Here is an 18,036-nt window from a genome sequence, read left to right as displayed (position 1 = left end):
GTTAACAACATAGGATGGAGGGAAACTAACGTATGAAACCAGGTCCAGAGAAGGCACAAGGGAGGTGACTGGTGACACAAGTGAGGGGTGAGCTGTAATAGGAGGAAAAACACTCCCCACGCTGAAACTGGGGATGAGAGCACATGTCTGCAGATGTGATCTTTATAGGACGTTGAAGTAGAATCTCATGTTCAGATGCCTTCATTTCTTTCCTTAATAGAGGAGCACTTCTTTTTTCTAGTTTAAGATAGGAGATTATTAGATTGCTTGAGGAAAAAGATAAAATTTTGCAACAGTTTTAAGGAATGTTGCCAAGGGAGCAGTAAAGGCCATGTTAAGGAACTGGGGCTGTCCTGAAGGCCCAGCTGAGGTGGAAGGCCACACATTGTTTATGCATCCATCTGGACAAACTTGTGGCTTTCTCTTTTAATTGCATACAGCAACCTGGATGGCAGGGTCAGAAGGTAGGTAATAGAACCAAGTCAGGGTTTCAAGGTAACAAGAAATCAATAATTTAGGAGAATCACAAAAGATGAAGGGAACAGGAGTTTACCTGGACAACCACAGAAGGCACACCAGATGGGAAAGGATGCCATACCAGAAAGACACAGAAATCTTAAAGAATGAACCTCAGATACATATGCCAAGTGAAAAGTGTCAGACACAAAAGACTGGTATGGTATGTCTGCTTTATAGTACATATTTGCAAAAGCAAATCTATAGACTTAGAAAGGAGATTAAGGGTTGCCTGGGGCTGGGGCTGGAATGGGATTAATTGTAAATGAGTATGACGAATCTCATTGGGGTGATGGAAGTATTGCAAAATTAAGACATGATAACGGTTGCACAGCTCACTAAATTTCCTAGAAATCATGAATGATACATCTGAAATGGGTACAGATTATATTTAAATTATTCCACAATAAAGTTGTTATAGGTTTGGCTTTTGCTTTCCCTTTCTTTTTTATATTAAGTTGATTTAATGAGCAATTTCTTGTCATTAATAGGATTAAAATGCATGCTACTGGAAAAAAATGACAGCTTAGGAGATACTGGAGAGAACACAGGTATCCTGTCTGCCTTTATGGGTTTATAAAGAAAAGGACTTGTGTTTTAAGATAAAATGCCAGAGTCAGAAGGATGACAGGTTGTAGTCATGGAGTGGGACAGTGACAGCAACATGTAAGATGCTAACAGGATGCACGGGGACAGGTACTCCAAGGTCACTGGAGATGAATGGTCAAAGCACTGGAAGCCCAGGGTTATCTGTAGGGATGTCAGAAATGTCAAGACTGATGGTGAGGGAGGGCTTGAGCAGATCCACCAATGTAAACGGCTGTCAGTAAATAACCTAGAGGTCACAGGATGGCAGGGGCAAGGATGGGGACACAGTGAATTGGCCTCATGCCATGGGGACCTAGGTTCCACAGGAAAGAGGAAGAATAAAGATTTGAAATTAATCTGAGGCACTGGGGAATGCAATTTCACTTATCCATAGCAATGCAGACACACCTATACACTCATTTACACGCATACATGCATGTGGACACACACCAGACACACCCACCCACTTCTGTGGGCCATGAAGAAGAGAATAAGCATGCACCAGTCTCCCCTACCCCTGTCCCCATGAAAACTGGGTTCCTATTGCAGCTCAAATGTGGGGGTAGATTTCATGAAGAGTGGATTATAGAACAGGCACAATGGGTGTTTCAAAGGAATGACAGCAATGGACATAGAAGGAAAACCCAGAGTGCCTGGGAATTAGAAAATAAAAGTAAGAATGAGTACAGCAGGGAGGAGGGTGAGTGTGGAGGAAAAGAGATCCTTATTGTGTGGAGAAGGGTAACTACAATCTGTCTAGCTGGTCCTGAGGTTCCAACTTCATAATGGGTCCAATTAAGACATCACCCCAGAGGCAGACTAGGGGGCCCCTCCCCATGGATCTGCTTTTGGGACCTACCTTGCTGATGAGCTCCCCGATCATCCCGTTCCAGGAGGTGTTATGGAGCTGGTGACCGTACCTGCCATCGGGGGCCTGGTAAATCTCGTATTTGAAGCCCAGAGCCTTGGCCAGTGCATCCAGGACATCAATGGAGAACCCTTTGTAGCGCTTGGGCTGTCCAAGAATGTTCTCAGCCACCATCACAAAAGGCTCTTCCTGAGGACAACAGAATGAACGTTTTTCAACTAAATCACCGGTTCATTAACACACATCTTTCCAGGGTCTTACTGGAAAGACCAACCTGATGAACCATAATTTCATAATGTTTGTGGACACATGCACTCTATTTACCCAATTTAGGCCTGGAGTCTGAACCTCTCTGCCCTTTTCTAAAGTGGTTTATGGACACTCAGGATACAGTGCACGGGAAAATCCCTCCAACCAGCAGACTGATGGAGGAACAGATTTATTTGTCCTCTGTCATTTCAGACTCAGCTCAGCATCCCATGCTCCTAGGATAACATGGCTTGTTTTCATGCCTTCATTTGTGACATTCAGGACTCTGTCCTTTGGAAATGCTGTAATTCTTTAGGACACACATAAAAAATGTGAATACCTCTCATCTGGGCTAATAAATGACAACAGAGTCTGTGAACTGGGTTGAGAGAAGACTATTACATCTATCAGACTGGACTAGAAAAATGGATGCCAAGTCACAAGACAAGGTCACACCACATGGCAGATTAAACCTCACTGTCCAAAAGTCCAAAGTCAGGCCATGAGTGCATTAACACATTTTGTGCCATGTCACATGTGCTCCTATAGGGCACGTGGTCATCTGGAAAATACCTCAGCCTTCCCCATCATAATCCTGTGAAACTGAAAAAGAAGGGGCCTTATGGCAACAGCCCCAGAGACTACATTTCATTAATTTAATTTGGTTGTGGGGGGATAAGGTACAATGCTTATTCATGGTGTGCATATGGGGACTGCAGGAATGTCAGTATCTGTCTTCCAAGCTAATAAGAGATAAATCTAAAATGTCTCCTCCAGCTCTAAAAAGTTGAAGAAAGAAATGGGAAGGAAGATGCTTCTAAGGTAACTGAAAAATGTAAAAGTCTGTGGTTCCAGGAAAACCATGCAGAGAAATTGCAACAAATGGCCTTCATTGTAAACTTTGTGGCACATATTCTATCAATGGTGCTGTATTCTAGAAGGATGTTTTCCCAACATCTTTCTGGGGACTCTAGCTAGCAGCAAAAATCTCCTAAGGACAACCAGTAGGTCAAAATCCTACATCCAAAAACAAGTAGAGCTGTTATCCCCACTCTGGGGTTCAGCCCTGGTTATGGATGAGTGGCCCTTCTCTAGAGCAGCCCAGTGACCTGCCATGGAGGGTCTCAGAGGCCCTGGAGGAGAATCTCCAATCTTACTCTTCCTTCACTATTCACAAAATTCTTTGAGTGAAAAGCCTATGAAAGCTCAGGCCACTACTGAAGATCCCCTTGTCTCCAAACTCAGCATTAAGCCAAACAGAGAGAAGCCCCTGACTCAAAGCCGGAATGGCAGACCTCCCCCATGAGCCCAGGATCCTACCAAGACAGTCACCACTTTGAGAGTCAGTCCTTGGAGGCGGCTGCCCATGGGCCTCTCCTGCAGGCTTCCATTCAGCCCCTTCTCCGAGTCCCACGTCGCCAGCTGTGAAGGAGAAAGGGAATGTGAGGGACAGACAGGCACCTGTGCAGACCTTAGGAATCAACTGCTGAAGTGGGCTCCTGAGTCAGACAGCTACATAGGCAGCAGCCCTAGAAGCTTCCCAGAGACCCAGAGCCATCTTACAACCTTGGAAAGAATAAAGGTGTGACAGATAGAGCTCCACCTCCTCCATCAGCTCACTTGAAGACTTAACACATGCTTGAAATGAAATCAATTTGTAGGAACTTGTTTACAGAATAAACATTTATGTCCAATTTCATTCTGTCCACCCACTGAGGCCATATCATCATGCTTCCCACAAAGCGCCCTCTTTCTTTAATGCTCCTTTGACTTGCACAAGCCAGTGGTCCTTGAGATCAGTTGCTTCACCAGGGCAAGATGAATGAAGTTTAACAGTGAAACAAGTAACAAAGACCCAGGTTTACAGCTTGTGTTGCACCCTGATGCCAACTGCAAGAAGGACCAAGAGCTCACTGTCTTACGCAGTGCAAACTTCATAATTTTCCCTGACAGGTAGATAGTAGTCAAGAATACACATGCCTTGGGTCTGCCACATCCTCCCAAGCCTGCAGGATCTAATAGATGCATCCCATCTCTGTCAGGCACCTTAAGATGATCAAGGAGATGCTATCCTGGCTCAGAAACACTTGCAGACACAGATGCCCTAGAGACTTCCTCTCTTCCCTGCATCCCTGCAGGGCCTGAGCAACAATGATAAACCCTTTGTCTGATCAGTGATTTTCAATCATTAATTGGTGAGCTGTAAAAAATATAGATAGTGGCCCCATCTAGAGCCAACATAATCAGGATCTTAGTGCTTGGGCATAAGAAAGGTTAATGCTTTCCCAGTGATCCTGATTGAAAACCTCTACTCTTCCAGTTCACTGGGGCTCTGACTTAGCTGCACATTAGAATCTCTTAAGAGGGCTTTTAAAACATCCTAAAGCCTGGGTCCTACCCATAGAGATTCTGATTCAATTGGTCAGTAGTGGACTAGATATGGATCATTTAGCTCCCAGAAGATTTTAAGGCACAACCTGGATTGTGAACCACTGCTATAGATGAAAGCAGTGATCTTCAAACCATAATATGCAGACAAATCACCCTGATCCGGGACCTGAGATTATTCCTGTCTAACAAGCTCCCAGGTGCTGCTGCTGCTGATCCATGGACCATCAGTTCAGTAGCAATGGGTTAAAATTCAGATTGTCACAGACAGTATCTTACGCTTCATCAGAGAAAACCCACAAGACCCTGAGTTGGGCTGAGCAAAAAGAATTACCCCTCTGTGGAAAAGTGTCACCAGGTGCCCTAAAGGAGGCACCAATAGCATCACTTAAGGACACATCTACTCTCCCAGCATTTCTCATAGCCCTGATATCTTCAGCAAGTTTAGGGCACACTTAGCCTTGACTATGAGGCCACAGTTTCAGAATCTGTGGGGCCGCTCTGCCTGGAAAATACTAGAACACTGAGGCCTACAGCAGAGACATCAGAATGAGCTATGTGATTCTAGAACCAGTTTAAAGGAACATAGAAACTCCTGTTGTCACTTTGGATGTGAAACCAGCTAAGACCCACTTCACCCTAAATAATAGGATGTCTGGCAGTGATGAGGATCATTTAGTTAGAGCATGCCCATATACTCTGAGGATCTCCCCACAGTCATCACTAACTCAATTGTGGGGAATTTCAGTGAAGAGCAAAGTTAAGATCTATCCTAAGCCCTCTGCAAAGACATGAAAGATGTCACACTCTGGAAACTGGTATAGTGAAAAGGAAACCTTGTGGCTATCTCTCCATTGAGTCTCAGGAAATAGCCCTGGGACTCAGGATCAGCTCCTTCAGCTGGATGCAAATGCTGGTCAAAGTGAAAAGACAAACTCAGACAGAAGCAAGGTGTTGACTCCTTACATTCTTTGGACCCTGTGATACTGGACTTAGGGGACTCAGGGTGTGGATTTGGGCAGCCTGCACCTCATCCCCAGAATTGTTTAGCCCAGGCATTGGGGCTGCTTAACCCTGTGAGGTCTGTTGCATTCCCTGGACTGGGTGGTATGATGAAGGTCCCCTTTACTCCCTTGTGATTTACAGAGTTACAATGGAAGCAATGATGACATGTCAGTTCCAGGGACTGGATATTCTGCTCTGCACCAGGACTTGAATTCCTGACACCTGCCGCCCAGCTTCCTCGGCACTGGTGAAGGGGCATCTCCACTCTGTGCTGCTCTGGCTTGGACGAGCACCTGGAATGAGGCTCTGCTTGGCATTGATCACCCAGACTTCATCTGTCTTTCCACTGGGATTATAATCAGTCATGGGAGTGGAGGCAGGAAGAAGCACTTGGGATAAGGCCCTGTCTGTCTAGGGTTTTAGCTCAGCTGTGACAAGGGCTCCAGCTCTTCAACCTTGTCCACACCATCCTCTGCTTCTAGCCCACTGCCCAGCTCAGGGCAGCAGCATCTCTGCCCCAGGGTATTGCAACAGCATTTCCGCTGATCTCATTACACTGTCTTCCAGCCCTCCTCCATTGTGCTGATGTTTATCTTAAATAAAATCAAACATGGACTATGTTAATTAAAATTTCCTAATCAATTCCTATTTCCTAAAGAATAAGTCCTAACACTTTTCAACTCAGCCAAAAAGAAAGCCCTTTCTGATCTAGACCCAACCCTGACAGTCAGCTCCAGCACACTCCAACTCTAAGTCCCTCATCTTTCTCATGCACATGGTGTTCCCTCCTCTTCACATTCCAGTTCCTTCTGCCTGGAATGCCACTTCTCTTCAACTGGGTCTGTTACACTCTTACTCAATTTCTTTCTTTCTTTCTTTTTCCTTTCGGCCGAGTGGCAGGCGGGATTTTAATTCCCCAACCAGCTATTGAACCCATGCCCCTTGCAGTGGAAGCACAGATCCCTAATCACTGGACCACCAGGGAATTCCCTCAATTTTCTAAAAAAATAAAAAAGAAAAGCTTTCAACGGTATTATTTTTAGATTCACAAAGAAAGTCACAGAGATTGTGCAGAGACTGTCCATAAACCCCACCCCCAGTTTCCCTTGTAGTTAAGGAGTTAGTTTCATCATACATTTCCTCACAGTGTTAGTCCCTTGGTCGTGCCTGACTCTTTGCGACCCCACTGACTACAGCCCACCAGCCTCCTCTGTCCATGGAATTCTCCAGGCAAGAATACTGGAGTGGGGTGCCATTTCCTTCTCCAGAGGATTTTCCAACCCAGCGATCGAACCCAGGTCTCCCACATTGCAGGAGGATTCTTTGCCGTCTGAGCCACCAGGGAAGATCTATTTTGGCTCAATTAAACTATTAGGAAACCTCTACAAATCTCCACTTACAAAGAGATGAAACTAAAGAAAAGTTGTTGTTTAGTCACCAAGTCATATCCGACTCTTTGCGACTCTATGGACTGTAGTCCGCTAGGCTCCTCTGTCCATGGATTTCTCCAGGCAAGAATACTGGAGTGGGTTGCCATTCCCTTCTCCAGGGGATCTTCCTGACCCCTGGAAGATTGACCCCAGGGATTGAACTTGGGTCTGCTGCATTACAGGCAGATTCTTTAATGTCTGGGCCTCATAACTAATGAAATATTTAGCTCAAATCTCCACCATTGATACAGAGCTGCAGTAGAAATGGTCTTCCACTCTGGACCTAAGTCTGTGATCCTGTTGTGCTATTTGGGTTTTTTACCTTATTCCCTGGGATCAAAACCCCATCTTCATAAACTGTCTCTAGAGTCTCGGGTTCTTGGATTGTACCTTGCCCTGCGTACTCCAATCTCCAGGGTTTCTAACCTTGTCTAAATGCCATTCTCCTTGAGAAGATCAACTCCCTATTACTAGCATGGATTTTGGGAACTTGGAAATATTAAATCAGCATATATTTAGGAGCCAATAGATCTATGCTCTAGGTATGTTTCCACCACTTACCTTAGTGACCTCAGCACATTTTATAGCATGGTACTAAATCACAAAAGGCAATAAATATTTCTGAATAAATTTATCTTCACTGAAATTCCATTTTCTTATCTATCTATAGATAGATACAGATATAGATAGATATCTTTCTTATCTATAAAATGGAATAAAAATGCCTTTCTGCCTACCATACTGAAGAGCTACTCAAAGGAGAAAATTATTTTAAAATAATACATTAAAAATTGGGGCTTCCCTGGTGGCTCCGTGGTAAAGAATTTGCCTGCTAATGCAGGAGACATGGGTTCAATCCCTGATCTGGGAAGATCCTACATGCTGAGAACAGCTAGTCCTGTAACTAGAGAGTAGCCCCCTCTCTGCACAACTAGAGAAAAGCCTGCCCAGCAACTAAGACTCATCTCAGACAAAAATAAAAATAAAGAAATAAAATTATAAAAAACTTTAAAAGAAGCAGTAGATTAAAAACCCATAATAACAAAGTAAAGGATCAGGATATAAAAAGGTATGTACAATGTGACCTTAATTGTGTGTGTTTTTTAAAGGCAGTGGTTAAAGTGGGAAGAAATATATTTAAATGCAATATTTGGATTTATCTTAGTGGTAGAATTATGAATAACCATGATTACCTTTTTATGTTTTTCTAGGCTTTTAACAGGTTTTTCTTTCCTTTCACAAAAAAAAGGAAAATAAGATTTTGACAAAAATAACTAGCACAGGTAATGAAGCCAAATCTCGTCACATGTACTTGTGTGATTGAGGGCTGAGTGGAAGGAAGCAATCAGAGTCAAATTATCTGTCATAAGGTCAAGGCCAGGGTGAGAGTCAGAACTCAAGATAATAGTCCTCTGGCTACAAGGAGCTATGGTTGAGGTGCCCATCTCCTCGAAGAGGCACACATCAAGGCTCTCTGGGACAGCATCGTATATTCTAAGATATTTCCAAGATGCCGTGGGGCCCAAGAACCTGTTGGGTTTGGAGACAGGGCAGTGGCCCCTCCTAGGACCCAACTCCATGCAGACAGGCAATCTTTCTCCACTAAGGAAGAAGGGCAGCCCCAAATCATGTTAGTAACTTCTCAAGCCATCCTACAGCTAAGTCATTTAAATCAAAGTGCAACTACATAAGAAAAAAAAAAATTCCTTCAACCTGTAATTATTATTCCTGTTTCTTTTGTCTGAAAGTATTTAGGGCTTAAAGATTTTTATTTTATTGTTTTTCAATACAGATTTCTCTCTCCCTGGCCTTCAGGCATCCTGTACTCTGACAAAGAAAGAAAAAATACTTCAAAGAGAAACCAAAATTCTGCCTTCAAACACATCAAAGTAACCATGTTCCAGGATCCTAGATCCTTCGAGTCGAGCAAGAAAGTTTATTATTCCCTCACATCAGCCTGAAGCCGAGCACCCTAGGCTGAGTGAATCTCCCTATTTCCACAAACAGGCTCTTGCCCTAATCTTAACACCAGAGTGGTAAACCCTCATCATTTCTGAGTGAGGTCATCTCTCTGAGCACCTGATATGTAAGATCAGAACACAGAAAGTCACATCCTTTTCAAACAAAATCTTTTGTTTAAAATACTTCAGTGGAAATTAAAAATAAAATAAAAGCCTGTAAGTGGATTCCCAAACTTGCAGTCCATCAAGATGAGGAGAGACTGTGTTCTGCCTCCCTCCTGAGGGTGCCTGGGGCTCCCAGTTCAGAAAGCTGGAGAAAAACTTTCAGATAATAAAAGCTAAATGAGGCTGATAGGCTTGATAAATGGGAAGCCAGGAAAATCTTTCACCCGGAGAAGTCCTGACACTTAGTCATAGAGCTGCAGACCATTTCATTTGTACATAAGTGCATCTACGTTGACTTTCCTCTTGCATTTTGCAGACAGAATTTTGTTTATGGGATCAATGAATTTATGGCCACAGACACCCACTTTTGACAGCTGACCTGTCAAGATCAGAGCCTGAAAAACTAATTTCCAGCACTGTTAAACAAAATGAGAACTGCCGCTATTTGATAAGACAGCTATGGTTTTCATTCATTGCCAAGATCTGCTCTATCCAAACCAGAAGCGAGGATGGAGCCAGAGGTTACAGCACAATCATCGCTTGAAAAGAGATATATGGTCTCAAAATCTGATGATGACAAACAACTGTTCAAGAGATCAGCCAATTGGAGAGTAAATTTCATAAACCACTGGTCTCAGGAAAATATATTTCTTTGAGTCAATCAGGGTATTCTTCATATTAGCATTTGAGTTGTGAGATACAGGGGTTTGGGACTTTGTGGCCTATCCTTATTAAATGCAGGACTATTAACCCTAAATGAGACAGACCTCATTTGGAAGACTGGGCTTTGTGGTCTGTCATCTAGTTATAGAGGTGTTGAAAAGTGTTGGTTTCTTTCCCTGGGGAGGAGGAAGGAGAGAAGCGACAATCCAACTGCTTTACAGCCCAGAATATGACCAGCTTCATGCATTGAGCCTTGCCAATTCTTTGGGAGGGAAGGAGGAAGAGAAGAAGGAAAGTAGGTTTGCTTAACCACAAATCTCATGCATGTGTGTGTGCTCAGCTGCTTCAGCTGTGTCCAACTCTTTGTGACCCTATGAACTGTAGCCCACCAGGCATCTTTGTCCATGGGATCCTCCAGGCAAGAATACTAGAGTGGGTTGTCATTTCCTACTCCAGGGGACTGAACCTAGTCCGACCTAGGGACTGAACCTGTGTCTCCTGCATTGCAGGCAGATTCTTTACTGCTGAGTCACTGGGGAAGCCCAAACCCAAATCTCATTTAGCTAAATCCAACAAGACAATAGATCAATAACCTCTATCATCACATTTTTGCAACTGAGTAGGCAATACTTTGGTAGTAAACATGTCTCAAGAGAGTACTAGAAGCAGGAGTGAAGTTTTATGACTGTGCCTATTAGACCTCACAGCCATAGTTGGAGCCCCATCTGAGCAGTATCCCCATCAACTGAGTGCAGACATCTTCAGCTGGGATACAGGCTTCGGTATGATGGCATACTGAGTTTATCATCATGTCAGTACGTGGGCTTTTCTGAAATAATAACCCCTCTATTAGCTTTTATTCCTCAGCCCATTTTTATTAGAAAATAAAACCATTTGATATGTGTTTCAAAGAATCAGAGCCTTGGGTAGGGGTGGGGTGAAGGGGGAACCCACATCTTGCATTACCCTGAATTGGGTGATTCAGCCAGCACTGATCTCAGTCAGGAAACATACCCTTTAAACTTTGGCTAAATGCAAGGACAATATGCTTAGACACAGAACATCCTGGAAGCAGAGTGTAAGCAACTGAAAATGGGATATTGACATGTGTAGCCAAGGTTCCTAAAGAAGGCCTACTCTGAGGATTTATTTTGGGAATCTCAGTGCATCAGGGTTACTAAGGGCAGGCTTGTAGAGTATGAACCACAGGATAGGGTCATCAGATCAGATATATCCATGGAGGAAAGTGCCAGGACCACTCTTGAGGCTCTGGATGTGCTGTATAAGGAGAGGGGAGGGTTCTCACTCTGAGACATGGGATAACTGAAATTCTCAGCCAAGGAGCATTTGCAGAAGGAATTAAACATTTGGTGAAAGTTGTACTTTCTGAAAACAAGACCCAGCAGAACTTGGGTTAAATGTCCAAAGGAAAGAGCCCTTAGAAAATGAAAGAAAAATGAAATACTCTGGAGAAATATTGTATATGAGAGCTTCATGAAAAAATCTTTAGCAAGGATCAGAGAAAGATACTCCCCTGGTAGTATTACAGAGGAGGGCAATGAAACTTAGTCATGCCCTTGACCCAGATCACCCCTGACGGAGGCTACAAACAGACCCAAACTCTAGCTTTTCCTCTCTGAAAGCCCCAGGCACAGAGGGCTCACTGGGCGCACACTAGCCACCTCCAATGGCACCAGCAATAAAATTCTTCTGTCACATCCACAGGCAGGATGGTGGCAGTCAAACTTCAGCTTAAGATGCAGAAAGCGGAAAGCTGGCATTGCTCTCATTGTAACAATCAAACAAACAAACTTCAGATCAACAAACAAAATATATTTTATTTATTTTTAAATTACTTTATTTATTTATTTGCCACATTGCAAGGCATGCAAGATCTTAGTTCAGGATCCCCGACTAGGGATCGAACCCATGTCCCCTGCAGTGGAAGTGCAGAAGCTCAGAATCTTAACTGCTGGACCACCAGGGAAATCTCAACAAAACTGCATTTTAAAAATCCTCTGAGGACCCTGTGGTCATAAGACCATCTGGCAAACTGAATTTCAAAGGATGAGAAACTCCTCCAAGGAGAGACAGGATATAAGAAATATTTCATCTTTGGCAGAAAATGGCACAAAAGAGGTGGTATTAATAGTTACATGAGTGAATAGGAAGAAAAAAAAAATGAAATTTTACCAAGTTCTTAAAGGGCATGTGTGGGCCAGCCTGACAGTTGAGGCTCCCTGGGAGCCCAGATTCAAGGGGGACCCTACAGTGGGGGCCACAGTCACTCATTAGCTCTTTCCATCAAGCCTCCACTGGGTGCAGAAAGAAAAACAGAACAGAGCACTCATTATGGGTTATGGGATAATATCAGATACAAGATATTAATGTCTAGTATAGGACTTGTATCTAGTATATATGAAGAAATCTTACAACTCAATTACAAAAAGGCAAACAATTCAATTTTAAAAAATAGAGAAAGAACTTATTTTCCAAAGAATATACGTGAATGGATTATATGCATATGAAAAGTCAACATCATGAGTCATCAGGGAAATATCAAACAAAACCACATGACATCCCACTATACCACAAGAATGGCTAAAATCAAGGTTGATGTTACTGAGTGCTGGTGAGGATCTGAAATGCAAAAGTGCAGCCACTTGGAAGACGGTTTGGCAATTTCCTATAAAGTTAAATGTACACTGAGCACACCTTCCAGCAATTCCACTCCTAATTATCCATAAGGGAAAAATAAAATATGTACACGTAAAGGTCAGGATGTGGGTGTTCATAGAGACTTTATTCATAATAGCCCAAAAGTGGAAACACTCACATGTCAATCATGGTGACTGGTGAATGAGTGGATAAACAAAGTGGGGTATACGTACACAATGGAATACTACCCAACAGAAAAACTATGATAGAGGCAACAGCATGGATGAAGTTCAAAAGCATTACACCAAGGGAATGAAGCCAGACACAAAAAACCACAGACTTTATGATTCCATTTATATGACTTCCTTGAAAAGGCATTATTATAGGTCCTGGCATCCAGTCCCATCACTTCAAGGCAAGTAGATGGAAAAACAGTGGAAACAGTGACAGATTTTATTTTCATGGGCTCCAAGATAACTGCAGACAGTGACTGCAGCCATGAAATGAAAAGATGCTTGCTCCTTGGAAGAAAGCTATGACAAACCTAGACAGCATAATAGAAAAGCAAAGACATCACTTTGTTAACAAAGTTCCAATAGTCAAAGATACGGTTTTTTCAGTAGTAATGTACTGATGTGAGAGTTGACCATAAAGAAGGCTGAGCATCAAACTTTCAAACTGTGGCTTTCAAACTGTGGAGCTGGAGAAAACTCTTGAGAGTCCCTTGGACAGCAAGGAGATCAAATCAGTCAATCCTAAAGGAAATCAACTCTGAATATTCACTGGAGGGACTGATGCTGAAGTTGAAGCTCTAATACTTTGGTCACCTGATGCAAAGAGCCAACTCACTGGAAGAGACCCTGATGCTGGGAAAGACTGAGAACAGGCAATGGGAGCAACAGAGGTTGAGATGGTTGGATGGCATCAGCGATTCAATGGACATGAGTTGAGCAAACTCCAGGAGATAGTGAAGGACTGGGAAGCCTGGCGTGTTGCAGTTCATGGGGTCACAAAGAGTAGGACATGACTTAGCAACTGAACAACTGAATAACAATAGGTCCAGAAGATAGATCAGTGTCGGCCTGGGGCCAGGAATGGGAGGAGGGTATCAAGTGAAAAGGAAAAGGAAGGCTACTTGGGGATAATGGAAGTGTGATTGTGATTATACTACCATTTACATTTGCCAGAGCTGATCACATTGTACAACTGATGAATTTGTACAATTTGATCACATTGTAAAAACCAACGAATTTATTGCAGGTAATTGCATCTAAATAAACCCAACTTGTTCTACACACATATGAACATCTTGATAATAACTTGGCAAAGGATAGAGCCATGTGCTAGAGAGGTGGGCTAGTGGAACTAATCTATCATGTGACCCATCTATGACCCTTTGGTACCGACGATGAGATGAGAGGATTCCCACAATAACACGATGAGCAGTGTTAGTACACTCAGGCAATTGTACCTGAACTAGCCAGAGCTAGATGGATATCAAGTGGCCGAGAAATCATTTATCTATCTAGAAGAATTGAATTCATCTCTATAAAGGTTTAGGAAGACCATAAGGGTATTTTCACCTTCAAATAGTTCCTTGGTTTGCGGGTTTGTGTGGGAGAAAAATTAGATTACATAACATTATATATAGCACGATCCAATTTTTTTCATGCTTATTTCATTTTGTGAGATGGTACACGTGGGTGACTAAGACACAGCAGGGCAGTTGTAAACGGCTATTTCTGGAATTAGGTAGAGTGATGAGATTGCAGGGAATGTTCATCTCTTGCCCAATACAATCCTGTAAGGTTTGAGTTATTTTACAGAGAGGAAATGTTGCTTCTGTAATCAGAAGAAAAACAATACGCTATTTTCATTTTGAAGCTGCACTGCAATCTGGTGTATAACTGAAATGTTGATTTTGTATCTCTCTCTAATTGTTTTAGGTATACTGGTTTTGTACCTCTAAATAAACTGCAAGTTCTACCAAAGGCAGTATCCATCCTGAAACAAGCCAGGATGGCATTTGCTTCTCCCACCTGTGTGCTAGGAGACCTCTGGCAAGTTACTTGAATTGGTTATACTTTTTCTGGGCCTGTGTCCACATCTGTTATTGGTTATTAATAGGCATTAGTTAGTGTTACTGATGATTCTTTCTTTCTTTCTCAGGTATTTACTATGCTCAGGTCCATGCTAACAGCTTAGGATATTTTTGCTAGTGTGAATTGACTAGAATTAATGGCACTATACATCAGTCTGAAACCTGACAAGATACCTCCTGACAGTCAGTACTATGAGTCTTTGCACTGAAAAAAGAGCCAGTGTCTCTCATTATACTGTCTCTAAATTTGGGGCTATCCTCTCTCCAAAGAACACTTTCCTTGTCCTTTGCCCACTGACTCTGAGTTATCCTTGAAGATCATTCTAGAAATCCATCCTTGAACCTTTCACCAAGAGGACACATCTCCCTTTGGTGATCCCAATTCATAGCACTCCAGCCTTGACCCTGTGGAAATGCTTTTCATGATATATTAACATTCCATGTCTATTATTCACAAATATACTCTATCTCTTTTAAGTCAGGGACTCTCTTTTCTTCATTTTGATTCCCTCAATAAAATTTTATTAGAAAAATTAATAAAATTTATCATCCCCTGGGCAGTTCTTCATTAACTGGTTGAAACTGCGTGCTCTTTCCAAACTCTTAACTCCCAGGATACATCCCATATCTGAAGCTCTGTAAAAGGCTTTCTCACTCACTTCTGATTTATTTATAATAGTTGCAAGTGCCTGGGCTGGATTTTCTCTTTTGCATGATTTTGTTTTGCATACTTACTTTAAGATTTCTAGTCATGGGAAAGTGTTAGTAAAATGAATGTTTCAAAAGGCATTTTAAAGACCCACTTCTTTTTTTTTTTATCTTTACCTCTAAACTCTCTTTGCACAAAGTGTGGTGCTTGGACCAGGGCATTACATCACCTGGAAATTCATTTAAAGCAAACAATCTTGGCTCTATCCCATGTTTCTTGAGTCAGCTTCCGCATATGAACAAGATTCCCAGGTCATGTGTGGGCACAGAAAAGTCTGAGAAGCACAATTTCTAGATCACGCTATCATGATTTCTGATCTAGAATCTTTATGAGCTGCTTTACCTATCTCTCAATGCCTCTTCTCCTGCTATCTAATCCCCACTCTGCAGCCAGAATTTTCTTTCTTTTCCTTTTCTAATAAAAATTGTTATTGTTCTATTTCACTCTCCTTCTCAAAATTCTCAAGTGGTTTTCTGTTAAACTTGGATTTAAAAGCATATATCCTTTTCATGGCTTATAAAGCTTTCCAAGACCTGCCCCAGGCCTGCTCTTCAAACTCAACCCCTGCCATGCTTTCCTTCTTAGTTACTAAGTTCCACCAAAATGCATCACCTTTCAATTACTCTCTCAAGCCAAACTGTTTCCTGCCTTGGGAACTCTGTGTACCCTCTTAACTTTCCTGATAATTCTTATCACTAGACTTCACATCCCATCGCTGGCTCTTTCTCATCTGGCAGGTCTTACATTTATCCACTTTATAAAGTCTTTCCAGCTCACTTTTCCCAAGTACTCAATATTCTTAAGCACAGAACTTTGTTATTTTCTTTATAGCTCTCAAATTTTCTAGTACTAATAGTCAAAATCACACTCCAAAATAACTGTTTTTTTGCTTCTATCTGTTCTACTCTTTGTCTGTTTTTCTCACCATTCTATATTCAACCTCTGACACATTTCTGGCATAGAGCATCCACTTAAGAAGTATTTGTTGAAAAAAACAAATAAATTAATGAACTAGTCTAAGGGGTGAGCAAAGTTTCCCATAAAGGGCCAAGCAGTAAATATTTTAGGCTCCTTGGGCCACATGGGCCCTGTGGTTACTACTCAAAGAGTACATATGGCTTGGTGCCAATTAATCTTACTTACAAAATAAATAATAAGCTGAATTTAATCCAAAACCCATAGTCTGCTGATCCTTAAGAATGAATATCTTTATTTCTATTGTTCTTTCTATCCAAAATATTTGTCTCTCCAACTGAGTTTTTCAAAATACTCCACTTCTTTAAGGTTTAATTTATCACTGAAAAAAAAAATTGTTGAATAGTCATGTTTTCTGGAAATCCCATTTTATCCCTCCAACTAGAAGAGGCAGATCCTCCTGCATCCTTAAAGCATTCTGCTTGCCCCTTTTCCATGGCTCGGATCACATTCAGATTTCCCTGACAGTTCCTGCAGCAGATTGTATTTTCTAAAGATGGTTGTGACAATGTTTCCCATCCCACATTCTCTTCTATAATGTGACTTCACCACCCCCTATCAAGAAGTGACGTTTAATTCCCTTCTCTCTTAAAATCTGGTCTGAATATGATGCTGCTTGTCTTCAAGTCTAGATCAGAAACTTCTGCGTGACTCTTAGGATGCTCGCTCTAGGAAAGGAATTTTCAACCTTGGCCACACTGACATTTGGGACCAGGTAGTTCTTTGTTGTGGGCCTTGGGGGGGGCGGGGGAGGCGGGCAGCAGTGGTCTCTGCCCTGTGCATTGTGGGATGTTGAGCAGCATCTTCCCCATCCCCACACCCCGCACAGTGGAACCACCAGAAATATCTCCAGACATTGCCAAATATTCCCCCAGGGACAGAATCATGCTCCACTTAGAATCACTTATCTAAGAGAAGCCTGCTGCCATGCAAAAAGTTCAGCAGTCCTGAGACTAAAATGCTGGAAAAATCACACATAGGTTTTCTAGTCAACAGTTCCAGATGAATCCAGCCTTCCAGCCACCTCTGCAAAAGCATTAGACTTGTGAGTGAGGTCATCTTAGACCCTTAGGATCAATCCATCAGGCAGCTGAGTATCATCAAGCGATCTCAGTTAATGCCAAAAGAATCACCAAGCCAAGCCCTGATCAAATTTCTGACATGCACAATATATGACATACAATATTATTGTTTAAAACAGCAGGTTTTGTGACATTTGTTATTAAGTAGTAATAACTTGAACAGAATCTGGTATCTGGAAGTATGGTGGCATTCCAATGGGGAAAATATAAAATATGTGGAATAGACTTTGGAACTGTGGAGCAGAGTAATCTAGAAGGATCTTAAGGAGACTTCTAATGGAAGCAAAGTGAACCTTGAAGAGGCTCATGAGTTTAAAGGAAAGTGAGGAAAATATTATTGGGAGTTATAGGAAAGGGTACCCTTGTTATATAATTGCAGAAAACTAAGCAAAATCGTTACCGGCAGTAATTTGGAAAATAGAAAATTTACTTAATAAACAGATCATTGTTGTTTAGTCACTAAGTCATGTCTGACTCTTTTGCAACTCCAAGGACTGTAGCCCACCAGGCTCCTTTGTCTATGGGATTTCCCAGCAAGAATACTGGAGTGGGTTGCCATTTCCTTCTACAGGGGATCTTCCTGACCCAGGGATCAAAACTCAGGTTTCTTGCACTTGCAGGCAGATTCTTTACCATTGAGCCACCAGGGAAGCCCTAATAAACAGATGTATGCTAAGT

The 18,036-nt window shown here is 42.2% G+C and overlaps 1 protein-coding gene across 4 annotated transcripts in view; it reads right to left on the bottom strand.

Annotated features, from left to right (window-relative positions):
* Positions 1 to 18,036, bottom strand: part of GRID1 (glutamate ionotropic receptor delta type subunit 1) — a 688,675-nt gene that overhangs the window by 117,920 nt on the left and 552,719 nt on the right. For all 4 annotated transcript variants that reach the window (XM_043476200.1, XM_043476199.1, XM_043476202.1 and 1 more), the window contains 2 exons: positions 3,542 to 3,643; positions 1,964 to 2,161 (listed from right to left, as the gene is read on the bottom strand). In XM_043476200.1, the coding sequence (XP_043332135.1) occupies positions 1,964 to 2,161; positions 3,542 to 3,643 (300 nt within the window). The remainder of the gene's footprint in view (positions 1 to 1,963; positions 2,162 to 3,541; positions 3,644 to 18,036) is intronic.

Source organism: Cervus canadensis, chromosome 8 (assembly GCF_019320065.1).
Source record: "Cervus canadensis isolate Bull #8, Minnesota chromosome 8, ASM1932006v1, whole genome shotgun sequence".
NCBI lineage: Eukaryota > Metazoa > Chordata > Mammalia > Artiodactyla > Cervidae > Cervus > Cervus canadensis.
The sequence above is the reverse complement of the archived record's forward strand: the minus strand, read 5'-3'. Positions and strand labels throughout refer to the sequence as shown.